This window comes from Pseudonaja textilis, chromosome 3, assembly GCF_049901715.1.
Source record: "Pseudonaja textilis isolate UNSWEBS1 chromosome 3, rPseTex1.2, whole genome shotgun sequence".
NCBI lineage: Eukaryota > Metazoa > Chordata > Lepidosauria > Squamata > Elapidae > Pseudonaja > Pseudonaja textilis.
This window is the reverse complement of record NC_141992.1, coordinates 107510908-107530330: the sequence shown is the minus strand read 5'-3', so window position 1 is coordinate 107530330 and position 19423 is coordinate 107510908. Positions and strand designations below refer to the sequence as shown.

The window sequence follows — 19423 nt, the reverse complement described above, 5'->3', positions numbered from 1 at the left end:
GCTTCTGGTTAGTTTTCAAGGTAGCTTTGTGTGGATGCATAGCAGTGGTCTGAGCAAGATACAATTGGGGCACAATGATTATAAGTAGCAGCTCTCAGTCTAGAAGCAGGCATGACTGGTGTTGCAGAAAGCAGACATCAACCTGACCAAATGGGCTGGGGAGCTCAGAAGATGAGGTCGAGCGGGTCATCACCACAAGATCCCCGACTTGTTCCTCAACAGGCAGAAGGACGTCAAAGACGTCAAGTATAGCCAGGTCTTGGCCAATGGGCTGGACAACAAGCTATGTGAAGATGCCTGAAGAAGACCAGGGCCCATCAGGGATTGTGCTACTTCTGGGGCCTCTGTGTCCATGGCCAGCACACCAAAACCTCCTCGTGCCGTGGCAGAACCGTTGGTGTCTTCAAGATCCCAGAGAAGTTCCAGCCTGGTGATTGGGTCCTGATAAAAAGCTGATGTGAGGAAAAACTTAGCTAAGCCTGGGACAGGTCCTGCCAAGTCCTGCTGACCACTGAAACAGCAGTCCGAAGAAAAGACAAAGGGTGGACCCACTACACATGTGTAAAAGGACCAGTTGATGAACTTAAAGAGTGGAAAGTGGTTCCTGGAGAAGACCGGTTGAGAATAAACATTACCAAAAACTGATGTGGTCATGGTGGTATGAATGCATTTTGTTTGTGATTTCTTTTTCTCATTGCAGGAGTACCAACTTTTTGATTTTTCCTGCCTGAGTGGTGACCTATGTTATTCCATCTGAAGATCTCAAGCGAAACTGTGGAACTTTGCACCCTACAGACACCTGCATGTGTTGGTTCTGTGATTGTAACTGTATCATTGAATGTTGTTGTTAACATTGTTGTGATTATGGACCAGTATGTGTTTGTGAAGAACTTTGTGATATAGCTATAGTAGAAGACTAGGTAGATTAAATATGTAAGAATTGGAGCATTTAACCGGATCAACCTGCCTTGAACCCAGTAGTCCTAGGAGATAGTGATATCATAATCCCTAAATACAGAATGTTTTAATGCAATGGTTATAATTTTCTTATGGTAGAACTAATAGGAGGAGAATATAATGTAATGATTAATCTGAAAAACCACACATTACAAGCAAGGGTCTTTTCTTTGCTTAATGTAACCTTTCAGTTTGGAATTAACCTGACATAACCTAGTAACTCATTTGAAAATGCACCTAGACTGGGTGGGTTATAGATGGATGTGGGTAATTAAATTCTTAACTGGCATGCTAGAGATATTGGATATGTGGAAAGTTTGCCTATGTGCAATTCAGTGGTGGTATTCGACTGGTTCTGCCCAGTTCTGAAGAACCGGTAGCGGCAATGAACAGTGGAGACCGAACCAGTTCTCTTCGCTGCTCTGGGGTTGGCCCACCTGCCCATCCGAGCTCCCATACTCATTTTTATGGCCAGAATTCAAAGCACAGCTGCTTTGCGTGGCGCAGAATAGTGCCGTGCGGCAGCTGCTACAGCGACCACCATTGTGCAGGCTTGCAGGAGGCCAGTTAGAATGCCTCTGAGCCTGCGCAAAGTGCGTGTTTGGCGTGCGGGTGCACGCAAAGTGTGTGCATGCATGCAAAGCACGGCCACCAAGCCACGCCCACGGAACCGGTGGCAACTTTATTTGAATACCACCACTGGTGCAATTGCCTAGCCGTAGGTATGAAGCATGTGTATTGTTTTTCTTACTGTTCATACAACAAGGTGACGGGCTGGGTGTATCTGTTCATGTGGAAGCAGACCACAGATCTACAATCAGTGGCTTCCAAAAACAGTAATTCAGGTATTCGGATCAGCCACCTGGGAAGAAGATGGAATGTGTGGTTATAGAACTCCTATATGTTGAATAGACTTATAATTACAGACTGTGCTTGAAATAATAACTAATGAAACTGCTATTGCTTTAACTTTAATGGCTAAATAGCAGATTCAGTTTACATCTTAGGCTTTGGAGATCTCCTCCTCCTCCTCCCCTATTTCATCCCTCTGATCCAGCGTATGGTTACCTCTCCTATCACTGGGATGGCAGTCTTAGCCTCCTCAGTGTCCATTGACCCCCCCTCTTCTCCCCCACCCTCATTAGACCAGCAAAACTCATAGTCTTTAAATGCTCCCCTAGTCCACCATTGACAGGAAGCATCCTTTCACAACAAAAGGGAGGAAAGGGGTGGAAGGGCATGGGCAAGACATTGCCCACATTGAATAATGAACTTTTGTCTCTGATTGGATCAACTTTGTTTCTATTGGCATATATAATACAGGGTGTGGCTATTTCTTACATGCATTTTGTCTGTATGTTTTGGATATAATATTCACCCAAACTTTTTACTGTGGCCAAAGAATAAAAAAAGTTATTAGTTTTGCAAGACTTGTCTCGAGTCTCACTCTCTTTAGCATCTCAGTGGCTCGGGAAAACTTTTGAGACCTTACAAGTGGAAGGAAGAAGAAAGGAGTATTAGAAGGAAGGAAAAAGAAGGAAGGGAAGGAAGGAGATTATAATGAGAGGGAGAGAGGGTCTGAGGGAAGTCCTGCCTTAGCACTTGGCCCACCAGCAGTCCTGCTGTCCTTTTGCCATCCCCTTATCTCCTCCTCCTGACCTCTCCTGGTGGTTTCCCATCCTATTGCTGCGGATGCTTTGATTACAAAGCTGGTGTCCTTATGTGGAAAGGAAGTGAGCCTCTCTCTGACCCAGACACTTTGTCCTCCTGCACACACCATCATGAGCAACCTGATCAAGGAGAGGGAGAACAGCAGCAGCCGCCTCGAGGAGGTAAGTACAGCCAGGTACACCCTCCAGGAAGCAGGGCTGGGCTGGGTTGTGGGGTCCCTGGTGCCTTGGTGCTTGAGGACCAGGCTGGGCACTTGTCCTTTGCTGCCCTCTGGACAGCCTGCACCACCATCTGGGGGTCCTCCATGTGGCCTGAGAGGGATAGTGAGGTTCCTCTGGAGGAAAAGGTTTTGGTACTGTCCTGGGTCTCGCCTTTCTCTGCTGGAGACAATGGATTCCCCCAGCCCCTCCCGGGCCACCACAGGTGCCCCTAACACAAGTGATGTCAAGTAGGCCATGCCCACTGTAGCCACGCCCACCCTGGTCACACCCACCCCAGCCCCCCAAGATCAAACACCACCCTAATGCGGCCCTCAATGAATTCGAGTTTCACACCCCTGCTTTAGAGTGTAAGTCATGGAATAATGAACTGAACATAAAGGTCAAGTTCCAACTGAATAATCAAAAAAATGTTCTTTAATAATATTAATACAGTATTAACTAGAAACATAATAAATTTCCCTCACTGCAATTTTCAGTCAAATGCTATGGAATCATCTATCCTGAATGTTTTGAGTTCCTGCAAAGAGTAGAGGATTGCATGTTGGCCTAAGTGTCTTCTTAGGTTATTATGATTTTATGTGGGGGTGGGAACTGAAAGATTATGACACAAAATGAAATTCCACTGAAAATGTCTATTGTATCACCCGTACAGAATTCATATGGCATTCCACAATGAGTCTGAAATTGTATACAAAGAAAGTAATTAGGGTTGTTTTGGCTCCACAAATGGCACTAGTGCACTATACAAGGGAACTGTGATGAAATTTATCTGTGAATGGGTCTCCTGATTCCTATTAGAATTTTTATTCCAATTCTTTTAGAAATAATATTAACTACCATTTCCAGCAGGGAATGCCAAAGTTTTTGACTAGATTCAGCTTAAAACAATATTTTGGAAGAATGAAAAAAATGTATCCTTACTGCTGCTAAATAAAGAGCAGAATGTGCTCATGCAATCAACAAAAGATGAACTTGTCTGTATTGTACTTTATCCAGGGGTGGGATTCTACCTTTATCCAGGGGTGGGATTCTATAAACCAGTTATGATTCTGCCCAGTTTGGAGAACTTGCACCACCGGCTGGCCCCACCCCTTCTCTCCCCGCCCACTCACGCCTTACCTGGCATGCGCACCATCAAACTTGCCTGCATTTGGTAAGTTGCTATTTTTCCTATTTTTCCCTGACCATCAGCTGTTCTGCTTTGCCAGAAGATTTAGATTAGCTAGAAAGCAGGAAATCATTGGATTTCTTGCTTTCTAGCTAATCTAAAAGCAGAGCTGAACCTTCCTTAGGACTGAAGCTTTTATTTTTCAGTGCAGACTCAGGTAGCAGATTGCAGAATCATAGATCTCTAAGTGAATCTGTGATTCTGTGAGCAACTCAATCTGCCTGCCTGCTTTGCCTGATTTTAAGAGTTGCTCTTTTTAAATAAAAAATTCAATATTTACATAAATATTTATAATATTTACATACAAGCCATGCCTAGCCAGTCACATGACCAAGCCACACCCACAAATTAGGCCACACCCACAGAACCGGTTGTTGAGAAATTTGAATCCCACCCGACTTTATCAGGAAGAAATATTAATTCAGTTGCTCTGGAATTTGCTGGATTCTTTATTCCTCTTTAAACTTTGGTATTTTATAGATTAATTTTCAAGTATCTAATATTGAGGTTAAAATAAGAGACATTATCTGGTTAATATTGATTCGATTTAAAAAAAAGAATTTTTTAAATTTACATTAGCATGGAATTTTGAAAATGATACAAATGCAATTTCCAACTGAATAATCAACTCATTATGGGAATTTACTGAGAAATTCACAGAATGAGAATTATTTACTTGATGAAAAGTGATCTATGTTAAAAGGATTTTTTTCACAAAATAATTTTATTTCAAACGGACAACCAACACCGTCACTGAGAACAAAGGCGGCTTTGGTTTTAATAGTTCTTATGAGATTGCTATAATAGAGAAAATAATGTCTTACTTGGAGGAAGACTTTCAGGATACATATCCGACAAATTAAAACATCTGATTCCCCCTTTAAAGGTCTTTTTATTAATCTTTTTTTCTTGCTTTCCTTAATAGATCACGATCTCTTAAATATCAAACGCATCTATGCAGGCGAAAATTCACAAAGGCGTTGTTGGGATCCGTCTCCATGGTGATTTCCGTTACGTCTGTTCTGCCAGGCGCTTTGAAATGACGTTATCACACCGCTTCTTTTAACGGAGGCGTTTGGATGATTCATACGTAACGTAATTTGAATGGATTCAGGGGAGAAAGTGGGGAAGTGTATATGAACGAAGAGAAGAAAAATGGTTTTGTAATGGCGGACTTGAAAGCTCCAGAACCTCTGGAAATCGAAAACAGGTAGTATGTGAGTGGGAACGGAGAATTAACTACTGATTGGTAGGCCTAAAGATAGTATGGATCGAACTTGAGGGGATGGGGGGTTGAGTAGGACGCGGGGCGGGGTTAACGTGTAGGAATGAGAAAACCTGGATGGAATTAATGAATGTAAGATGTGTTGACACATTTGATTTTGAGGGAAGTTGTTCAAAGTGGTTGAACAAGTTTTAATTTTCGAACACGCGTCTATTTCTTTAGTGCTAATTGTTGGGAAGCCAATGTCTTTTTATTCGCAAAATAATTGATATTAGATATAGATTTTAGCCAATTTAATTTTCATGTAAACTGCAAAGTTTACATAATTCATTTCCATGTTTTCTGACTTTATTTTATGCTTTTATGTTTCTTTTCATTTGTATTTGCCTCTTTATGGGTGGAACATGTTTTTATTTATTTTATAGTCTCACTAGTAGACTCATAATTTTATAAGAAAAAAAGAGTACACAAATTTAGAGTTAAGTGTATTTATCTTACCACTTCTATTTTGCCCAGGATAATGGAGCTGTGCCATCAGTTTCCCCATGGTATTACAGACCAAGTAATTCAGAATGACATGCCTCATATGGAAGCTCAGCAACGGGCTATGGCCATTAACAGACTGCTATCTATGGTAACAGCTTCTGAATTGTATGTGGTTGTTGTTAAAAACGTTATCCAGTTGCAAAAACTATGTTCTATGTAGTAAGAGTACTATTTTAAAGTAAGAATACATTTTACAGTTTTCATCACCTTATAAGTTCATATATTGCTGCATCCTTGCCATTCTAGGATTCTTAACATGTCCCTTATGAATTTAGTGTCCTTTATCCTGTTGGGGAAAAAAAACCTTTGATTTAAAAAGAACACTCCACATGTTAATTTTATTATAATTTCTTTTGACAATATTTTATAATATGTTAACTGTTTAATTCCTGCTTACATATCTATTACTCAAAGTTAGTTTCAAATGGAACAGCATAAGTAAAAATTAAACAATAGATGAAACAATAGGAATACGAGCTTGCCAATGAATAGAAGCTCACTGAAAACTATAGCCAGTCTATGCTTTTTAACATATGTATCTGTATTGTTATAATTCTCTGAAAGCAATTATAGTATGGAATTTATTACTTTATATTCTGCTTTTTAATCAGGAGCTCTAGGCAGTATGTCTGCATCTCTTAAAAGTGTAAACCATTCATTGGTTTGCAGAAGAAGGATGAAGTAATTATTCCTAATAAGAGTCAGGGTTACTGAATTTGACTAATTTTGTGACTGAAGACTTTATTTATTTATTATATTTTATATTTCTTAATCTTCCATCTCCCTCACAGATAGGCAGTTAAGAAATATATTGCTTCCTGTTATGTATATATTATTAGAAATCTGTTTAAATGCTTTAAAGTTGTGTATATTCTCTTAGGGTCAACTAGATCTTTTGAGAAGCAGTGGTGGACTTCTCTACAGAATCAAGGAATCTCAGAATGCTACGTATGAATTATTTTTATACACTTTTGTTAAAATTGTTCATCAGTTTCTTAGTATGAAAAAGCAGTAGAAATTATTTATTTAGCATAAGATGAGAACATGACAGAAGTGAAGTAAACATATACAAACAATTCATGTAATTGTATACAAAACTTCTACAGGGTTATGGCAGGGAACCAGGGATCTAGGGAACCAGAGAATCTTTCCATCCCCACTGATACATAGTGACTAAATTAGTAGACCAGTGAAATACTGTGGACATAATATATTTAGACTTTAGCAAGGCATTTGACAAAGTTGACTACAACGTACTTCTTAGTATGCTAGAAAAAAGTGGGATAGATAGCATCACCATCAGATGGATTTGTAACTAGCTGACAAACCATACTCAATGAGTAGTCTTCAATGGTACTACATCTACATGGAGGGAAGAAAGCAGTGGGGTACCACAAAGTTCCACCTTAAGGCTCAGTACTCTTCAACATCTTCATAAATGACCTAGATGACTGAATAGAAGGGGAACTTACCAAATTTGCAAATGATGGTAAGCTTTCAAGAATAGCCAATACCCTAGAAGATAGGCTCAACATCCAGATGGATCTTGACAGACTTTTAACACTGGGCCCTATCTAATAAAATGAAATTAAATGTAGAAAAAAGTAAAGTCTTAAACTTAGGCAAGAAAACCAAAAGTACGAATATAAACCGGGAAAAACCAGGCTTAAGAGCAGTAATATTGGAGTGTTAGTGGACAACCAATTAAATATGAACTAACTGTGTGACCACAGCCAAAAAAGCCAATGCAATCCTAAATTGCATTAACAGAGGGATACAGTCAAGATCAAGTGAGAGAATAGAATAGAATTCTTTATTTGCCAAGTGTGATTGGAGACAAGGAATTTGTCTTGGTGCATATGCTCTCAGTGTACATAAAAGATACATTCGTCAAGAGTCAAGAATCATAAGGTACAACACTTAAATAATAGTCATTGGGTACAATAAGCAAACAAATCATTCTAGAAAACAGTCAATATAAATTGTGAAGGATACAAGCAACAAACTTACAGTCCTACAGTCACAAGTGGGAGGGGATAGGTGATAAGGAGTGATGAGAAGATTAATAGTAATAGTGCAGACTTTGTAAATAGTTGAACAGTGTTGAGGGAAGTATTTGTTTAGCAGAGTGTAGGTGTTCGGGGAAAAACTGTTCTTGTGTCTAGTAGTTCTGGTGTGCTGTGCTCTATAGCGTCGTTTTGAGGGTAGGAATTGAAGCAATTTATGTCCGGGATGTGAGGGGTCTGTAAATATTTTCACAGCCCTCTTTTTGACTCGTGTAGTATACAGGTCCTTGATTGAAGGCAGGTTGGTAGTAATTTTTTTTTCTGCAGTCCTAATTATCCTCTGAAGTCTGTGTCTGTTGGGTTGCAGAACCAAACCCAACAGGACAGTTATAGAGGTGCAGATGACAGACTCAGTATAATTCGTCTGTAGAATTGTATCAGCAGCTCCTTGGGCAGTTTGGGTTTTCTGAGTTGGAGCAGAAAGAACATTCTTTGTTGTGCTTTTTTGAGGACATTTTTGATGTTAGGTGTCCATTTTAGGTCTTGTGAAATGAAAGAACCTAGAAATTTGAAGGTATCTACTGTTGATACTGTGTTGTCTAGTATTGTAAGAGGTGGTAGTATGGGAGGGTTTCTTCTAAAGCCTACCACCATTTCTATGGTTTTGAGTGTGTTCAGTTCCAGATTGTTCCGGTTACACCACTAGGCATGTTGAACAACCTCCTGTCTGCAGATTTGTCGTCTCAAATGAGACCAATCACTGCTGTATCTGCAAACTTCAGTATTTCAACAGATGGATCGTTTGAGATGCCGTCATTGGTATATACGAAGAAGAGAAGTGGAAAAAGCACACAGCCTTGGGTGGGGGTGGGGGGGCTGTGCTAATTGTACAGGTATCAGATGTGATTCTGCCTAGCTTCACCTACTGCTTCCTGCTTTAGGAAGCTTATGATCCACTTACAAATGTGTTCAGGTACCGCTAGCTGGTTTAATTTAGTTAGAATAATGTCTGGAATGATGGTATTGAATGCTGAACTGAAGTCTACAAAGAGGATCTTTGCGTAGGTATTGGGAGATTCAAGGTGTTGCAGGATGTAGTGCAGAGCAGGGTTCACCAATCTTTTGGACCTCAGGGACCACCAAACTCCAAGCTCCAGCAGAAGATCCTTACAGAATCATAGAATAGCACGGTTAGAAGTGTGTGTGTGTGTGCGCGTGTGCATGGCTGTCAAAATTCCCAAAACAGGTCAAGTAGCTCTGGGGAGGTCAGTCATAAATTAGAATACTTGCTAAGCAACTGGCCATTAAGCGAGGACCACTTGTATTTGGTTTGCCAGTCACATGGCCATCTGGCCACACCCACCCAGTCACATGACCACCCACAAATTAAGCCATGCCCACAGAACTGGTTGTTAAAAAATTGGAATCCCACCCCTGCTTTTGTAGTATAAGCTACTTTGTTGAAAGCTTTGAACCATTTTGCCCTAAAAAATGTGCTACTGGTAGGACGGAATACATGTGAGCTGATGTGTGAGAGATCAGGAAGCCAAGTGATCTCATTTCGCTGAGAGGATTCCAGTGGTTATAATTATTCAAGATTAGTTTTTTCTTGAGTTTCAGGAAGGAATGCTTCCCTTCTATCTGTTCTCCATGTTTACCAAAGTTTTTTGATCTTTGAAAAATGAAAATATGTTCACTTTACATTATTTTTTCTTGCAGCAAAATGAAGGGATCTGACAATCAGGAGAAACTGGTATATCAGATTATAGAGGATGCAGGAGATAAAGGTCTGTGTCTGGTTTATCTGGTGTCCTGCTTTACTGTTTCTTTGTGAAGTGCAATAGCTATACTGTTCTTCAATATAATGGAATTCTAAAAGTATGAGAAAATTACTGATTGCTTGCTGAATAGATATAAAAGGAAGTCTGGACAAATTCATTTTCATACGTTTGTGATCAAGGACTAGGAGGAAAAAAGAAATATCAAAAATTAACAGTTATTTCTATCATTTCTTAATTTGTAGAAAATGTATTGAATATTTAGTTGCCTTGGTAGCTGTTTGTTTGGTATTATTCCATCCCAGAGCAGGGAACATGTCTGTTGCAAACAACCAGATCCCCACATGAAGAGTTCAATTAGCTATTTTGTTGCTCATAATATCAGAAACTTCTCAGACTGGTGGTTTCCACCCAGGCCACACTAAATAAGGTTTAATGGCATTTGGGGGAGGGTTTTGGACCTTGCCCTCTTGGGCCTGTGTAGAGACTAATTCCCTGCTTGATTTCTCCTCCTGGTTTGGCCAGTCCTTCTGTGACATCACCTTTGGTGGTCAAGACCTGCATTTGTCCTTTGGAACAATTTCAGAATTGTAGTTGCATAAAACTGGGTCGAGTCTAGATAAAAAGTGATTGAGATACTTGTGATTATTAGTTCCCAATTGTTCCCCGTCTTATTTTCTTTTGGGCCCCCAAAATAAGCAACAGGTCTTATTTTGGGGGGATATCTTGTCTGCTTACCTTAATACCACTCAGCCACACATATGCCCCAACACCTGTCTTGCTGCTGTCTGACTTCTGCAGCTGCTCATGGCCAGATGCCATGTGGCTCATTGCTCTGGTGCTGCCACTGGCAGCTGAACACTGAAGGGCTTGTTTCAATGGTGCTGCTGCTGACGGCAGGATGCTGCTTGGTGTGCTGTGCCTTGCCATGTCCTGCGAGCGGCAGCACCAACGTGATGAGCCTTGCACCCAGTGGATGCAAGCAGATACAGAAGTTGGGCAGGGGCACGGCAGCTGTCAGGGCGTGAAAGGTCGCAGCTTTAAAAGACTTTTCCAAAGAATTCTTAAGTATTTTAGCTCCAGGGTTGTTTGTGTTCAGATGTTAATCCTGCTTAGCCCAGTCACCCAAGCTGTCTTCTCTGCTCCTGCATGATTCTTGTCCGGTCAGATCTTCCTCTTTGTAATGGCCATTTTGGCCACCTCTGCATCTGCCTTCAGAGAGGAGTTTTATGCCTCACCAAGGAGGGGGAATGCGGCTCCCCTCAACTCAGCTGGCGTTCTCCCCTTTCTCTGCCACTTCTACTGGGTGGCTTCGGCCCCAAATCAGGTAGATCGGGGCCCTCCAGCGGCGAGCACAGACCGAAACTGCGGACTTCCAAGATTTTGGTCCGTCGCCAAGGGAGCCTAACCGGAAGCTCTTTATACAGAAGTCTTAAAGCAGCCTTTCTGTGAGTCATTGGATCTATGTAGCAATAGTATTTAGACCAGAAGTATCAAATTCAATTTCATTGTGGGCCTCATCAGCATTATGGTTGTCCTCCGGGGGAGGGGGGAGGGGCATGGCTGGGATGGTCACAGCTTTTATCTGTGATCTGCCAAAGGTCATTGATGTCAAGGTTCTGACTGATGAACCCAATCCAGTAAGCACTGATGAGACGATCCAATTTCTTAATGCAAAGCTTTATTGAGTACATCATTTCAGCATAGTATGAAAGCAAAACCAGCTTTGACTATTTCTTGGGTCACATTGTCCAATTAATTGTCATAATATTGTCATGAGGAGATGTCTTGCAAGTCTGGCAAACAGTTGCTGAAGTGACGTTGGTTCTCACGGTCTGATTGCATTATGCAGGGGTCTTCAAACTTGACAGCTTTAAGACCAGTGGACTTCCAACTTCCAGAATTCCTCCTCCAGTCATGTTAACTCCGGAATTCTGGGAGTTGAAGTCCATAAGTTTTAAACTTGCCAAGTTTGAAGACCCTTGTCTTGGTTATTACAATCCACATTCTAATTCCACCGTTCTCCCCCCCCCCCAGTTCATTGGCAAGCTGAGAGCAGTAAAAGTGAAAGTAGCATGAGCACATTTTAAAGTTTGACAGCCCCCTTTTTAAAACAGGAGAAATCTGAAAAATAGCAAATGCATATTAATAGCATTGAAGTTCCTTATCCCTTAACTGAGAGGATCCCTGACTTCTGAGGGTATTTTGCATGGAATCTATTTATTAGGTGATCTGCTTTAATATTAAGGCTTTAATCCACCTCACTTCTGACATTGGATAACCCTTCCACTGCACCAAGTGTTGTACTTTCCCTTTGTAAAGTCTAGAATCTAGAATTATTTTAACTTCATAATGCTTTTCATCTTCCTCTATTATTGGTCCTGGACCTCCTCTCTCTTGACTGGCCTTAACTTAATCCTTGGCTGGCTTTAACAAGCTACAATGGAATACCAGGTGTATTTTACCCAGTTTTCTGGGTAGCTTTAATTCTATTATAACTGGGTTAATGACCTTCACTATTGGGAAGGGCCCTATGTTTTTGGGCCCTAATTTTTTACAAGGCAGTCTCAGTTTTAGGTATTTTGTAGACAGATACATCTTATCCCCTATGTGGAATTCCCCTTGGGGAATTCGTTTTTATCCACTTGCCTTTTTTTGATTCTCTGTTGCTTTAGCTAGGGTCTTTTTTTTTTTTTACATTTTCCCATGCATTTTGAAGATAACCTACTCATTCTGTTAGGGACACCGATGAGGGAGGCTCTCTTGGGTATTCTGGCATAGGCACAAACTCCACTCCTGTGGCTATTTTAAATGGGGCGAGTCCAGTGCTGCTCTGCACTGCATTGTTGTAGGCAACCTTAGCAAATGGTAGGAGTTCTGCCCAATTTGATTGCTGATAGTTGACATAGCAATGTAGGTACTGCTCTACTATTGTGCTGGCTCGTTCTGCAGCTTCATTCGTGCTCGGATGAAATTCAGAACTAAGCCCCGAGAGGACCCTATTAGTTTTATGAATTCCCACCAGAACTTAGCTGAAAATTGCACCCCTCTGAGGTGATGCACTTCAGCACTCCATGCAGTCAATAGATGTGCTGCAGAAACATCTTGGCTAGTCTCTGGGCTGAAGGCTTGGGCAGGCTACAAATCTGAAATCTGGCTTAGAGAAGAGATCAATCACCGTCCATCAGGATGGATTTGATTTAAATCAACTTGATTTAAATCATAATTTTTAAAGAGCAACTGTCATCTTTGTCCCGCACCAGCTCCTCCTTTGACCCGCTGTTGACTCACCAACAGTCCCATTCACTTTAATGGGATGGCTGGTGATGAGGCAGTGATACAACAAGGTGAGGGATGTGGCAGGCAGCAGCTGAGTGGATGCCCTCTAAAAGTCTCTGCCATGATGGATCTGAAATTACAGGTACTCTTTAAATGGTAAGGACTCATTCTTGCTGGTAATTAGAATCTTTAATATTACTTGCAAACAAAAAGAAGGTTTCCTGTTTAGATTGCAGAGCTTGGATTCATTGAATGAGTTTACCAAAAATGTAAATGTTGCAGACTATACAGCCTCATGCTACTAATTAAGAATTCTATTTCATGCTGAATAAACTAAATTATTAATGTATCTTAAATAGAAAACTATCTTTAGATAGATTTTTACTCCAAAAGCATTTTATTAAAATAAATTCGATAAAAATAAAAAAAAATCTGATTTAAATAAAAAAATTGTTTTTTTAAATCAATTTTTATCCACCCTGCCGTCCTATGACAGTATTCCCTCCATTTTCTGGAAATTTGACTATGAAGTCCATCGCTATCTCCTCCCAAGGCCAGGTTGGCCCCACTACTGCAGCAAACTTGAACTCTTCCCAGCCCTTTTTGTCATAGCTACACATACCGCGCAACTTTTTAGATAGCGCTCTATGACAGGGGTCACCAACCTTTCGGACCTCAAGGACCACCAAACTCATAATTATAAATCCCGCAGACCAGAGACCTGGGAAAATCCCCAAAAAAGTCTGCAGGAAAATTTCCCACCCTGTTTTCCTACCAATCAATCAATCTTTATTTGGGATCACAGTCTCCAGCTCCGTTCTCAGGGGGAGAGAGAGAGAGACTTTTGGCTTCATGCAAGGAAAGCAGCAGAAGTCTTTCTCTCCCGCAAACTCCGCCAGAAATGAGTCTTTGGAGACTTGTTGCACCAGTGCAGCCTCTTGGAGCAGGGTGCCTTGCCTTGCAGGGTCCCAAAAACTCATTTCTGGTGGAGTTTGAAGGAGAGAAAGAAAGACTTTTTGCTGCTTTCCTTGCGTGCAGCCAAAAGCAGAAGAAAAACGTTGAAAGCAGCCTGGTGGCCAGGGAAGGCGCATGGGCGAATGGGACCAGTTCCCCCTCCATTCTTTCCCCCCTCCCCTCACCACCTCGTGTTGTTCTCAATGCAAGTGATGCAAACCTTGTGTTCCTGCATAATCTGGATTAATTGCTTTGGGGGGGGAGGTGCTTTGCGGGTGACATTTCTCTGCGAATCACCCAAATTTTCTCACGGACCACCAGTGGTCCCCTGGTTGGTGACGACTGCTCTATGTCCTTTTCATTCCTGGCCACCAAAATTTCTCGAACTTCATGGGTTGATGTAGTCTCCTTACTCACAACCCAGCTTTCATATGTCAGGATTCCGGCAGTTACTCCAATTAAATCATGTGCCTTGAGCTACACTGTCAAAACTAAAAAAGATTTATTTGAACGTAACATTCTACGTCCGGCATTTACCTGGGCGTAGCCAACTCTGAGATACGTAATTCACTTGTCACTCTTCATCCTGCTTTCCCCACCCCACCCCTCTGAATGTATCATCCAATGAAAAACGTCCATAGCCAAGAGTCATCAATCATGCTCTCCAATTAGATTTTTGCACGGCAGAAGCTTCAGTCATTAATCAGTGTTTGAAGAAAATATTAATGGAATGTACTTTCGATTCCACACTGCCACCAGCTCTTTGAAACTCCCCCCCTTCTTTCTGTTATCAACTATAAAACATCTATACAAAATGTTTTATGAGTTGACATTTGGCTCCCCTCATTTTTTGAAGGTGACTTGTATAACACACACAAAATCAAATGGATTGTGGATATGGAAGCTTATGCTCACAACCCTCCCCCAGGTTTGGTTGGATTTTTCTGCATGGAACCTTGCTACAAGGCTATTGGCTTGGACATTCCTACTCTTTACCCATGATGCCTCTGATAAGGTAGCCCTTCCACTTGATTAAATATTGGAGTTGTCTCCTGTGCCACCTCAAATTGAGGATTCGCTGCACCTCATAATGGGTTTGGCCTCCTATGACCACGGGATCTGGGAGCTCATGAGGTAGAGGCCTCAGCGCTGATCTGACCATGGGTTTTTAAAGGCTACTATGGAATACCAGGTGTATTTTCCCTAACAATCGGGGCAACTTCAGTTTGCACCATGACTGGGTTCATGATCTTTACTATGGGGAATGATCCCATGAACTTTGGCCCCAATTTCTTGCTAGGGAATCTTAACCTCAGATATTTGGTGGAGAGATAGACATTCTCCCCAACTGGAATGGTCGTTGCAGGGTTTGGTGTTTGCCTGTCTCTTATAGGTCTGTGCTGCTTTTGTCAGTGTTTTTTTGACATTCTCCCAAGTTGCTTTCAGCATTGACATCCAATCGGTCAGCCTGACTAAGGAACGGGGGGTTCCTTGGATACTCAGGCATTTGGACGAAGTCTATGCTGCTCACTACCTTGAAGGGGGTTAGTCCCGTGTTACTGTGAGCAGCATTATTTTACGCGACCTCCGTGAAAGGCAGGAGGTCCGCCCAATTGGATTGCTGATAATTTACGTAGCACCTCAGATACTGCTCTACCATGGTGTTCAATCTCCCCCATTGGTGCTTGGATGAAAGGCCGAGCTAAGACCCTGGGATGACCCAATAGACCGCAGGAACTCCCTCCAAAATTTGGCTATGAGTTGGACCCCTCTGTCTGAGATAATTCTCCATGGTACTCCATGCAGGCGGTAGATGTGCTTCAGGACAGCTTGGCTAACTGGCAGGCTGAGGGTAGTCCGCTGCAAGGTATGAAATGCGCCTGTTTGGAAAATAAGTCTTTTACAGTCCAGATCATTCCATTTCCCCCACTTTTCGGCAACTCCACTATGAAGTCCATTGCAATCTCCTCCCACGGCCTCGTTGACTCTGCTACCGTTTGTAGCATTCCAGGGGGTTTTCCTGGTCGTTTTTTCATTGCGACACAGATGGTGCAACTTTTCACATAACTGTCCAGTCTTTCTTTATGCCAGGCCACCAGAACTGCCTGCGAGCCAAGTGTAAATCTTTAAGAACCCAAAGTGGCCTGCCGGTTTGGCATCGTGGCTCCTCTGAAAAACTAGGGTGCGTAGGGATTCAGGGACGTAGAGTTTTGTCCCCTTCCACACCAGGTTATCTCTTTTTATCAAGGTGTCTTGATTGTCACGGAACCAGGGGTCTGCTAGCAGTTTGGTTTTGAGTTTTGTAGTTAGGTCATCTGCGGGTTTGGTCTTGTCGATCACGGAGTTGTCATCTGTTGGTTACTTGGGCAGTTATTTGGGTATGGGGGATGATGCCGTTTGTGACCTCTTCCCTTTCGCATTTGTACTGGGGCATGCAGGAGAGGGCATCAGCCAGAAAGTTCCTCCCCCCTGGGATGTGTTTTAGCATGAAGTCGAATCAGTTGAAGTATTGAGCCCATCGGATTTGTTTGGGTGATAGTTTTTGTGTGGTCCTAAGGGCTTCCAGGTTTTTATTGTCAGTCCAGACTTCGAATGGTCTCTGCCCCCCTTCCAGCAGGTAGTGCAAGGTTTGCAGTGCCCATCTCACTGCGAAATTCTCTCTTCCCCATGCAGCCCATTGTCTCTCTGTATCCGTGAGCTTGCGGGAGGTGTAGGCGGAGGGCTGTAGGCTTCCTTGGTTGTTTCTTTGAAGTAACACTGCTCCCACTGCCACGTCACTGGCATCTGCTTGAATGACGAAGGGTTGTTCGGGGTCAGGATGCTTCAGCACTGGTACTTTTGCAAACAGTTCTTTCAGTGTTTCAAATGCTTTTTGGCAGATTAGGTCCCACTGTAGGGGTTGTCCCAGGCAGGGTTTCGTTTCTGGACCCCCTGTCTTTAGGAGGTCCATCATGGGTTTGGCGATCCTTGCGAAGGAGGAGATGAATTGTCAGTAGAAGTTTGCGAACTCCAAGAAGCTTTGAAGCTGTCTGTGGGTACGAGGGGGCTGCCAGCCCAGAACGGCTTGTAGTTTGGCTGGGTCCATCTCTATGCCCTCATTGGAGACTCGGTAGCCCAGGTAGTCCAACTGTGTGCGGTGAAATTCGAATTTTGACAGCTTGACATACAGGTTTGCTGCTAGAAGTTTTTCTAGTACCTGGTGGACTAGGGGTATGTGGTCGTCCATCATCTCAGTGTAGATGAGAATGGCACCCAAGTAGACAAGAACCCCCTTATAAAGATGTTCGTGTGGCACCTTGTTTATTCACTGCATGAACACTGCCTGGGTCCCCTGTAATCCAAAAGGCATGACCTTGAATTAAAAGCTCTCTAGAGGGCAGTTGAACGCTGTTTTCCATTCACCTCCCTCCCTGATCCAGATTCGATAGTATGCTTCTCTGAGATCTAATTTGGTAAAGAACTTCCCTTTGGCCAGGTGGGATAGCATGTCCTTCATGAGCGGGAGGGGGTATAGTTTGTGTATGCATAGTCCATTGATTGCTCTAGTTCCATCTTTTTTTTTTTGAACAGGCTGCAACCCGTGGTTTGGCTGGCTTGATGAACCCTCTTGATAAGTTTTTGTCTATATATTTGCGCATTTCTTACATTTCCTGGGGCATCATGGCGTACATTTTGGGTTTTGGTAGTTTTGCCACAGGAATGATTTCTATGGCACAGTTTGACTCACAGTGGGGAGGTAGGTTGTCACACTCAGTCTCACTGAATATTTTAGCGAGGTCTTGATATTCTCTTGGGATCTGTCCAACCTCTGGGGTTTTGTCGGAGGTGGCTGCCAGTTGTTTTGGTGAACCCTCTGGAAGGGTTCTCTGTGTGAGCGGTGCTTCTATTTGCTGGTGAGGAAGGGGTTGGGGTCCCTTCACTATCCTCAGTCTGTGGCTACTCCCTTGCCATCAGATGGTCGGGCCCCACTTGTCTAGCCAGGAAGGCCCCAGTATGACTGCATCTGTCTTTTGGGAGCCACTACGAATTGAATGGTTTCCCACTGATCTGCTAGCTCTAGTCTCACTGGTTTGGTTAAGTGAGTGGCATAGGCTCCTCCCAACAGGGAGCCATCTACTTGTTCGAACCGGATTGGGTGGGTCAGCTTTTTTCGCTCTGATCCCCAGTTTCAGGACTGTGGTTAGGTTGATCAGGCACCTAATGCAGCCTGAATCTATTAGGGCTTGGAAAGTCCCCTGAATTCCTGCTTTTGGGGCCATGAACCTTATTGGGAAGATGAAAGGAGGAACCGGTCCACTCACCATTGGGTCATTTTCGCCTTCATCCTTGCTGTCATAAGATTCTGGCAACTGATCACTGTTGCCTGGGGTTGCCCCCCCTTCAGCTGGGTGGGGAGGGACCTCTGCCGCCTGTAGGGACATCTGGGATGCCTTCGTAGCATGTCTGGGGCCTCGTTCTGGCCATGCTCCGGGGGTTGGTTCCAGACTTGGTTTCAGGTCTGAGGTTGTACACGCCCTTGCTATATGCCCTACTCCCTCACTTTGGTAACTTTAAATGGACTTCATGAGAGGGCTGGTTTTGGGGCTGGTTGTGGTGCTGCAGTATCCCACTGGCTGGGTGATCTCTAATCTGCCTTCCCTCTCTCTTTGGCTCCCAATGGCTTTCTTGTATCATTAGTACGTCAACTTTTATGGCCACTCACAACCACTCAGAGAGTCAGTTTGGGATGTCAGATTTGAGGAGGCAGTTACTTTGCTAATTTGCTTGTCCAGGCTGGTTCTGAAAAAATGAACCAGCATCCGCTCAGGCAAAAGGGATATCTTCCCACTGATTCTCCTGAATTCACGGATGCGTTCCTTGATAGGCTACCTTCCCTACTTTAGGTTGCTGAGCTCATCTTCCACATACGGGTCCTCCTCTCCCTCCTCAAATCTGACCTCTAGCAGTTGTAGGAAGTCAACTACATCATGTAGTGGGGGGGGGGGCTTCTCTTGTGGAGGGTTGCTAGACATCCTCTTGTTTCTCCCTCCAGCCCAGTGGTTCCCAAAGTTGGTGGTACCGCCCCCTGGGGCAGTGGGATACCTTAGGGGGGCGCTAAGAGGCAAGGGCAGGCGCTGGAGATGGGCCCCTCGCAAGGTGCAATTCAGGGGTGGGATTCTACCTGTTCGTTACCATTCCCGGTAGTTTGAGGAACTGGTAAAACAGGCCCCTGGCTGACCCCACTCCTCTCCGACCACTCCTCTGTTCCCTGCCCAGTCAGTCCTTATTGTGCATACGCGACGTCGCACACAATCGCTGACAGCCACAGCAGCATGTTGGAGAAATGGAGCAAGCAAAGCCGGAGGTCGGTAATTTTCGCTGCAAAAAGCATCCAGATGCCATGTGTTTTTTTTTCAGTGCAGCTGGAGTCCAGCCACACCAAAAAAAAAACATGCGGCATCTGGAGTCTTTTTGCAGCTAAAATTACCAACCTCTGGCTTTGCTCTGCTTCTTCAACGTGCCACCGCCCCTGCGTTCTAGCAGGCTCACTCCATTGACTGCTGCACCACTCCTCTCAGACTTGCTTGGGCAAGTTCCTCCGGTGCAGTGGGCTCAATGGGGTGGACCGGCGCCTAGAA

General features: G+C 43.3%; 1 protein-coding gene and 1 long non-coding RNA gene across 3 annotated transcripts in view; one reads left to right on the top strand and one right to left on the bottom strand.

The window, feature by feature from the left end:
* LOC148126267 (uncharacterized) overlaps window positions 1–4999 on the bottom strand; it is a 28408-nt gene extending 23409 nt beyond the window's left edge. The window contains exon 1 of the long non-coding RNA XR_015743033.1: window positions 4842–4999. This is a non-coding gene — a long non-coding RNA (uncharacterized LOC148126267). The remainder of the gene's footprint in view (window positions 1–4841) is intronic.
* A 44-nt stretch (window positions 5000–5043) lies between these two features.
* The window catches only part of POLR3F (RNA polymerase III subunit F), a 95616-nt gene continuing 81236 nt past the window's right edge, over window positions 5044–19423 (top strand). The window contains exons 1-4 of one of the 2 annotated variants that reach the window (XM_026718713.2): window positions 5044–5227; window positions 5759–5876; window positions 6669–6736; window positions 9514–9581. In XM_026718713.2, the coding sequence (XP_026574498.1) occupies window positions 5154–5227; window positions 5759–5876; window positions 6669–6736; window positions 9514–9581 (328 nt within the window). In that variant the 5' untranslated portion in view covers window positions 5044–5153. The remainder of the gene's footprint in view (window positions 5228–5758; window positions 5877–6668; window positions 6737–9513; window positions 9582–19423) is intronic. The other variant, XM_087930555.1, reaches the window with a different exon arrangement.